Below are 8,957 nucleotides of genomic sequence, written 5' to 3'. Positions count from 1 at the left end.
CTGGATACTGATTTGCCTTTTGTACTTGGGTGCTTTTCACATGCATGAAGAGGGAAATCCCCCTTTGCTTATGCCCCATTTTGTTCAGACTGTGTGCTGGCATTTTTAATTACACTTAACTTTATAATGGCTTGTTTGCCTCTCCCAGTGAGGGATGAAATGTGTGATCCACTATAGAAAGAACACTTTACTAAGTGGTCCTAAAGCTAGCTCAAAATTGGTTCACAAGGTCAAGAGTTGTGGGCTAGTTCAGAGCAGTGGTTCTCAAAGTTTTGTGTTGGTGACCCCTTTCAGAGAGCAAGCCTCTGCGTGTGGACCATTCTAAATGCTGGAGGCAAAGCAGGGTGTGGGGTGGAGGCTGACAGCGTGTGACCCCCATGTAATAACCTCGTGACTCCCTGAGTGGTCCTGACCCCAGTTTGAGAACCCCTGGTTTAGAGCATGAATCTGGTCATGGCTGTTGGGTTCTCTTCTAGTGACATCGATCACGTCACTTTACCGGTGTGTTCCATGTTTACTATTCTGCTAAAAATATTGTGGATCCCGGGCTAGAAGTTTAATTGGTACCTCACGTGTTTTAGCTGTAACTGCAAAGTGAGGGTGCCATCTGCTGGTCCATACCCCGGTGAGCAGACAGTCCCATCGTTCCATCTACTTTTGTTTTCTGTCCCATATGGTAATACTGATGAGCCCACTTAGATTCGTCTCCTCTAGTTTAAAGGAGAGGGAGGAGCTAAAGGGTTATGGGTTAGTTACATAATGTCAATTTACTGATGTGTAGGCGGTTGTGTTCTAGGAGCCAGCAGATACAGGGGTTGGTGGGTCCCCAAGGAAAAGCTCGTGTCGGTCATGTCAGGAGCGAGGTGCAACAACTACATTACAATGTCTGCGGACAGAAGGCGCTTGGGGGCTATTGACAGGTGAGCTCCAGCCTGGGGGCGCCTTCCTGCAGCGATCTGTCACTGGTGACGGTTGGAAAATGTACAGGCGCCGCGGTTGCAATGGTGCCCGCCGGCTCCTTGCTCGCCCCTTTGGCCCGAGCGGTGCCGGTGCCAGCACCACGCCAACCCCATGGCACACGTGCCTCCCCTTCCGTCCCCCACCCTCCCGGGCAACTGCGTGCGAAGCCCAGGGGAAGGGCGGAACGCGCTTACGGGGGTTCTGCCTCTACTCGGACGCAGCCGTTTGACCGGACCGGATATGACGGATGCGATCGTGTTTTCTCTTCGGCTAGCGTGGGCAGGGTGCATTGATCTAAAGTCCCCCCGGCCGTACACTTCCGTTTGCGAGCGGGAAGGCGGTGGCGGCGGCTGCCTGAGTCCCCGGGCGAGGTGAGTGTTTGGGGGCCGGCGGTGTCTGTGCCCCGGGGGCCATTAGGGGAGAGCCGGGCCGGGGAGACCTTGGCAAGGGGCTGGGCAGAGGCTGAGCCCAGGGGCGGGACGTTGTGAGCCCAGAGCTGGCGGGCGGGGGGTGTTGAACGGGAGGTTTCGGAGGCGGGGGGGGGGGGCAGTGCTGAGCTGAGCTGAGCGGGGGGAAATCTGGGAGGCTGCACGGGGTGATCTTGGAAGGGGGAGGAGAGCAACTGAAACACGGATCTGCCCTCTCCCAATTCCCTGCAAAACACGAGCTACAACCGCGAGAGCCCTGGCTTGGGCAGGCGTTTCCATCACTCAGGCGAGTGAGGCCAGCAGGAGTTGGGAGTTTGGTTGCTCCTCGCGTCCTAGCTCTGCTGATTCAGCTTAAGCCTGCCGTTTTTTTTTTAAATGGTGTGTATGGAAAACTTCAAGCCACATTACAGCCTTGACTCAAACGGCTGAGCTTCTATGAAGGGAGAGTTTAGGGTGAAAACATTATCTAAGTTGTATCTGTCTCAGTTCATACTTGCAGGTTTTCAAGATGTCTGGCCAGAGAAAATGCCCTGATTGTGGCTCCTCTGAAATTGTGGAGGATGCACATTATGCTCAGAACCAACTGGTGTGTGCTGACTGTGGGTTTATCCTCACCGAGGGGCTCTTGACAACCACTTTCCAAGATGAAGAACATTTACAAGGTCAAATAAACACTGACATAAATATGTCAAAATCCGCAGGGCTTTGTGTAAATGGCATGAAAAGTCATCGCATAGTCATGAGGACAGGGAGGCAGAGATTTCAAACAAAAAAACCCCACCCATTCCTCAGAGTTTTGGAGAATATTTTAATCAAAAGTCTTTTTTGCCCTAAAAGCTGCAGAAAAGAGAGTAGGAGATACATTGCTGTTCTAAACTTTACAAAGGCACCAAGAACAGCAGGCCTGGACAGATGTCTCTTAACCCACCTTTCTTCCCCCAAATCAGAGAGATCATAAATTTGACTCCCTTCCTCCACCTATATTACAAACCATTAGTCCTAACTATGAGAGTTTTGCAGACTTATCTTGCTTCTGTAGTCCTGGTTTTAACTTATTTCTCCAATATATAGAGATTGCCTCGGCTGTCTGCAGAAACATTCAACTACCTCTTCATGTAAAAATGCCACAATATAAAATAATGATTTTTTAAAAAACATAAGAATCATGGAATTCATGACCTTTTGAGGGAAAATAATCATCATACAGCATCAATGAAACCTGCACTTGAGTCTTATAAGCAGGGGCCCTACTGTGAAATCTGGTCTTTTGTATGCTTTTATCCTATACCGGGGTTGGCAACCTTTCAGAAGTGGCGTGCCATGTCTTCAGTAATTTAAGGTTTCACCTGCCAGTAATAAATTTTACATTTACAGGGCCTCCCAGAGTGGCAGCAAGCTGAGCAGGGCTGGCGGCAGGGACCCCAGCTGGCGGGGGCCGATGGACAGAACCCCAGACCAGCAGCATGCTGAGCTGCTTAGCCAGCTGATGGTCTGGAGTTCCGGCTGCCAGCTCCTGCTGCTGGGCTGGGGTTCCATTCACCAGCTGCTGGCCAGGACCCCAGACTGGCAGCGCTGGCCGCAGATGGAACCCCAGACCGGTAGCATACTGAGCTGCTCAGCCCGCTGCTGATCTGGGATGTACCAGACCTAAAGCGCATAAGTTCTTGGTACACCACTTTCATAAGTTTATTCACTGTAATTATAATAGCGCTAAAAGACCACATCGTTTGCTGGCAATCTGTAGAGAATCAAAGAATCGAATTTCCCACGAGAACTGAACACCATTCACCTTAGAGGGTGAGGGAGGATCTCTTTTTAGTTCAGGATTGAGGCAAATGGCATGAGGCATGCTTGAGAGAGCCTGCACTGTTGTTGTCTGTGCTGCTGGTACCTGTTCTGTGGATAGAAAGAGAGTGACCAGCCTTGTAAACTGAAATCTGGTGTCTTCAGTAGCACCAAGCTCACTCTCCACTCCACCCCTGAAAGTGGCTGCTTTGCCTGATGCTTGTTGTTTTCCAGAAGTGACGTATTCACGGAGTACCGGCCAGAATGAGCAGCTGAGCCGCTGTAAGCTACGAGGTGAGAGCTTTTATTTAATGATTCCTTTCTTGCAACACTAAGACTCTTGCATGATGCTCTGGCCGAGAAGAGGCTACCATTCAGATTGTACAATCTGTTCCTCATACCTCTCATTTTTCTAAAAGCCACAGTGACTAGTTCTGAGCCCAGGAGAACCTTTGGGAAAACCTTCCCAGCTGCATGAAGAGAAATGGCAAAAGTTGCCGTGGGCAGTTGGTAAGGCTTAAGTTGCCACACTGCCATGTTGCTCCTACCTGGCTTTGGCTGAGTCTTTGCTGCACTGCAGTATCATGCTGAGGTGCGGTTAAAGAAATGTTTTGTGCAAATGTTAAAAGCATCATGGTGTTTTCTCACAGGGATCAAGCGTGTCCAGGATCTCTGCAAAGTCCTCTATCTCCCAGCTGTGTTTGAAGAGACAGCCCTGTCCTATTTCCAGCGAGCAATTGAACACCCCTCCTTCCACTTAGTCAGCTTGGAGAAGAAGGAGATTCTGGTAGGCTGCTGTGTCTTTGTGACCTGCCGGCAGCACAACTGGCCCCTGACCATGGGTACTATCTGCTCTCTGCTCTACGCAGACAAGGAGTTGTTTGCCAGCGTCTATCTATGCGTCCTGAAAGAGCTTGAACTGGATGTGCCAGCCCTGAGCCTGACGGATCTGGTGAAAACACACCTTAACAGGTAATGTAACCATCTGACACCATTCATAATAGAGGATCCAAATGGCTTCCAAATGATATAGGCATAACTAAAACACAGCTGCTTGTGGGCTGAAAGACTACAACCATGGACACATCAAGCTGTACTGCCATGGAATGGGGGTAGCTTTGGCCAAGAACATTAAGGCAAAGCTTTGTCCCTTGTGTTCTTTGAAGTCCATACATGGCAGAGGGGACTTCTGTTTTAGAGCCCTGTCTAAAAGGCCCACATTCAGTTTATCTGATTCAGAACAATGAAGAGCTGTTTTGCTCCTACTGAGATTTAGACTTGTGGCCATAGTGTTTCACAACTGGAGCGTAGCCCAGTTAAGTGTTGTGTTCATGTGAATACATCCATGTATTCTTGTATTGACTGGGATACAAACTAAAGTTGCCTCCTGTATTGCCACAGACTAACCACTCCTTTGGTGATGTAAGAGAGATGGGAGGCATGGGAAGCCAACCCTTAGGTGGCTTTTCTGATCCCAGAGTGCCGGGGGAGGCCAGTTTGTTCTGTTTTGTACAGTGCCTGTAAGGATGGGGGTCCTGGTCAATGACTGGTGTTCCTGGGGGCTACGGCAATATAAATAATAAACATCTTTGGGCACTAAATCTGTAACCCCTTTTGTGCTACTGCTAGTGAGGTTACAGTTAAGCAGCCTATATTCTGCTTCTCTAACTTATACTGTAGAATTCCGCCTGGATCTACTGTTAGTGTTCTTAAACAGCTGCCATATTCTACCAGACTGCATTTCAGTGTCAAGTGAACCCTTGTGTATTGTTTGCTTGCAAAGTGCTTTGGGATGAAGTGCTATAAAAATGCCACTTGTGAGGCAGTGTTGTCTTGTGATTAGAGCAGGGGACATGTCAGGTGCTTAGACTTGTGTTTATTCCCAACTCCACTGTTGACTCAGTGTATCAGCTTGGTGTGGAGAGACTTTACCTGTCTGCCTCCATTTTTCCATATGTAAAAAGGGCAGGTGCTCACCTAAGTTCTAGGTGTGTTCGGTGAATGGGTTGCAAGGCTTATAGTGCCATTATTGTAAGAAAAGTGACTAAGTATAAATATCGCCTCTGTTTTTAACAGATCTGCTCCCCATGTAGCTGGTTACCAGCTCATCTGGTTTAATTATGGTAGCTCTGTTCTGTTTGTACTGCTGTTAGTGAGCAGGCTGGGTTCTACTGGACATAATAAAATTATCAAACTACATTCTAGTTAGAGATTTTTTTAATATTGGAGATGTTCTAGCTAGAAAGCCCAATCTTGAGTGTCAGAGCGCAGGGGAAATTTGCAGTGCTGGCAGTTAGAAAAGCCAGAAGTATTAACAAACAAGATATTTAAGTCTTCTATATCTAAAAAAGTGTGCTGTCAATCTTCAATCCCTCTGCTTTTTGCGGTCTCTCATCTCCCTCTGTGTGTTTCTTTCACTCACACATACTGTATACCTTCTACATTGTAAATTCGTTGGTTTTGCCCTCTGCCCATCACCATGGTATCTCAGCCTCCATAAATGTTGTAGGTGAGTGACAAATTCAGACTAGAAATTAGATGCACATTTTTAACAGTGAGGGTAATTAACCAGTGGAACAATTTGCTAAGGATTGTGGTGGATTCTCCATCACTGCCAATTTTTAAATCTATGTTGAACGATTTTTAAAGCATCTGCTCTAATACAAACTGAACTAAGTCAGGGTAGTCCTGTAGTCTGTTAAACAAGAGGTCAGACTAGAAAAGAGCCCTTCTGGCCTGGTAATCTGAGTGGTCTCAACAGCCATGAGACTTGTTGCTTCTCTCCCTTTGTCTTGAGACTCATAGGATTGGCTAGAACTTCACTTCTTTCTTCTTGCCCTCTCTCCGTTTCTGAGGCCCAGTGATGTAGTCCTTGCTCACCTACAGCAGAAAGTGAATGTGTGGAAAGCCTGTCCGAGGTCTTGCATTTCTCCTGAAAGGTCTAGCCAGCTGTTGGCTTTGCACATATCAATAATAACCTGTGTAAACCAAGCAAATTGGCTGGGGAGGCTGAGGATGAATATGGGAGCCACTCAAGGCCCTTTGCAGAGAGGACTGCACTTTGATGTGTGTGCTGCACTTTGGAAGCCTCCGACAGTGCTGTGGCCATGTAATACCTAGGGCCCTACCAGATTCACAGTCCTGAAAAACACGTCATAGACTGTGAAATCAGCCCTTCCCCAGGAAATGTAGCTATTGGAAGGGAGAGGGAGAGTCAGGCCTGGGGGTGCCCCAGCTCGGGGCTCCTAGCTGTGTGACCGGGCTGGGGAGGGATCAGACCCACCTCCGGGTACCTCCCCACCCCCACCCCAGCTGCGGGAAGCTGCACGGCTACGTTGAAGGCAGTGCAGAAATGAAGATGGCAATCCTGCAACTCTCTCCCCTCAACAGCTTTGCAACCCCCCATGACCTCCTTTTGGGTCAGGATCCCCAGTGACAACACCATGAAATTTCAGAGGTAAACATCTGAAAACCTGAAATTGCCTAATTTAAAACCCTTTGGCCATGAAATTGATCAAAATGGACTATGAATGTGGTAGGGCCCCAGTAATACCTGACACCTCCCCTACCCTTGCAGCACAATGGACTTAATGATCTAATGGCTTCGTTCTACTTCTGATACCCAGTGCAGCAATATAGCTAATGGGCTCTCTTTGCTCTCTCAGTTTCAAGCTGTTCCAGAGTTCAGCCAGCGTCCCTGCTAAATTTGCTGAGGACAAGGAAAAGATGGTTGCCCGAACAATCCAGATTGTGGAGCTAGCCAGTGAGACGTGGCTGGTGACAGGCCGGCATCCCATTCCCATTGTCACTGCTGCGGCCTACCTTGCGTGGCAGTCACTGCAACCTGTGGGGCGCCTGACATGCACCTTCCCTCACTTCTGTAAGCTGGCAGGCACAGACCTACCCCCACCGGCCCACCTGAGGCTGAAGGAGCTTAACGACATCCTCCTGAGAATGGCCTCCCAGCTGGCCTGGCTGCGCGTGCTCAACGTGGACAAAAAGACTGTGGTCAAACACATCGGGGACCTGCTCCAGCACCGACACTTCCTGCTGAGAAGCTCCTTTAGCTCAGGAGACACTGAGGATCAAAGTGCCACACCAGCAGGCAATGGCTCTGAGAGTTCACCGCAAGCTGCAGGGTGCTCGGCCCAAGCTGAGGGCTGCCAGCCTGGGGGCAAACAGAAATGCAGCAGTGTACGGAGGCCTTTGCTGCCACCATGCCTTATAAACCCCAGGAAGAGACTTCGAACAGCAGCCCTGAGCCCTTCGGACCAGGCTATCACTGGAGACGAGGCCATTTCGGACAGCGAAATAGAGCAATATCTGCGGAGCCAGGAGGAGATGCAGGAGTTCAGAAAGGCCCAGGCCTGGCACTGAACTGAGCTCCCAAGAGCAACATGGACAAAGGCACTAAGAACTAGCCACCTGAAGCAAAGGTATGAATTCTACAGCACAGCTGTCTGTGGCACTGCTAGCGGACGTGCGTCCCACTGGAGAAATAGGATAATGGGGCCTCTTAAGCATTGCATGCTATGGGGAGGAGTTGTAAGTAAATGACAATGTGCTCTCCTAGTTCTGCTGGGCCAGAAAATTAAAATACCAGAATGACTTCCTAACTGAGACTTTCCTAGGGAAACTGTTTTTAGTGTGTTAGAAATAATCATCACAGTGACCAGAAATGCCTTCAGGATGTTCTCTTACCAATTTACAGTTAGTCATTTTGTTGAAATCCAGATGTCCTGGTGCAGCCCTTACAAGTGAGTTTAACTTGTCTATGTACTGATCAAAGGTGGTGGCAGTAGCATGGGTAAGTAATTCTATTGTGACTGTCAATAGAAACATTTAGATTTCTTGCTGTTGTATCTGGGCATGACAGTTCCAGCTTGGCAAAAAGGCTGTTGATCTGTGTGGTTTTGGTTACGACTAATTGCTTTGCATTTCCTGTCCTAAATTGTAGGATTATTTGGATGAGGAGGGCCCTTGAATAGGTCAGCCAGTTCATTTCTCAGGGCTGCTCCGTGGCGCACAAGCCTTCTATTAATTATAGAGCAATATCAGGGTTATGCATTTATCTTTGGCGATATGGAGGAGGAAAGAGTACTTTTTTCGTGTCTAAAACAGAGTAACACCTGGTGAAAACTCCGTGTTCCAAGCTTGCTGTTTGGCACGTGGTTCATTTGAGTTCCTTTCCATGAAATGTGACCCTGCCATGTTGTTTCACTAGAGCTCAACTGCATTGTTTGTGATTTAGTAGAACGTCCACTTTCATTTGCTGTTAAGGGTTTTTTCAAAATGTAGTGCCTGTTTCCCTTGGTGAGCAATATGAACGCCCTGTGTTTTAGACCATGTGTGGGCATCACGCTACAAGATCTGTCTTGGGGCCACTACAGATAGTGGGTGGGTTGGATTGGATAGGATAAGAGAGACATCCTTAATAATACTGTTGGGAATCTAGCGTTGCCCTCTGCCTAGTAAGGAAAACAGTTCTGACCTTGGCTGTTAAATGTATTATGTGAAGCTGCTGGAATTTTGAATCCTTTCTTTGTATGATTATGGCACCAGTTGTTGATATCTAAGTACAGCCAAATTCAATAAAAGAAATGACCTTGCTGTGCTGAAGGGTCTGTCATGTATTGGAGACCAAGGGCCTAAAACAAGCAACATCACTTTTCAGTAGACTTGCAAATCTTTAATATATTAAAAACAAAACATATCTGCTAGAAACATTCGGTTTATATAAAAAAATGCAACCCCCCCCCCAACCCTTTAAACATATTTTCTTTG

General features: G+C 48.0%; 1 protein-coding gene across 1 annotated transcript; it reads left to right on the top strand.

Moving 5' to 3' along the window:
• Positions 1-1,260: 1,260 nt before the first annotated feature.
• Positions 1,261-8,781, top strand: BRF2 (BRF2 RNA polymerase III transcription initiation factor subunit). Its single transcript, XM_050940140.1, has 5 exons — positions 1,261-1,331; positions 1,875-2,050; positions 3,408-3,467; positions 3,824-4,145; positions 6,839-8,781. Exons 2-5 carry the CDS (start codon positions 1,897-1,899, stop codon positions 7,548-7,550), a joined length of 1,248 nt encoding a protein of 415 aa, XP_050796097.1. The 5' UTR covers positions 1,261-1,331; positions 1,875-1,896; the 3' UTR covers positions 7,551-8,781.
• Positions 8,782-8,957: the final 176 nt, after the last annotated feature.

The sequence above is a fragment of the Gopherus flavomarginatus genome, chromosome 2 (genome assembly GCF_025201925.1).
Source record: "Gopherus flavomarginatus isolate rGopFla2 chromosome 2, rGopFla2.mat.asm, whole genome shotgun sequence".
NCBI lineage: Eukaryota > Metazoa > Chordata > Testudines > Testudinidae > Gopherus > Gopherus flavomarginatus.
This window is presented reverse-complemented; position numbering and strand designations above follow the sequence as displayed.

Excerpts from the sequence above, each read along its gene's own strand:
- BRF2 (XM_050940140.1), top strand. The coding sequence starts at position 1,897 with ATGTCTGGCCAGAGAAAATGCCCTGATTGTGGCTCCTCTGAAATTGTG. Across the intron at positions 3,468-3,823 it reads GAGCCGCTGTAAGCTACGAG|GGATCAAGCGTGTCCAGGAT; the intron begins GTGAGAGCTTTT and ends GTTTTCTCACAG. Across the intron at positions 4,146-6,838 it reads GTGAAAACACACCTTAACAG|TTTCAAGCTGTTCCAGAGTT; the intron begins GTAATGTAACCA and ends TTGCTCTCTCAG.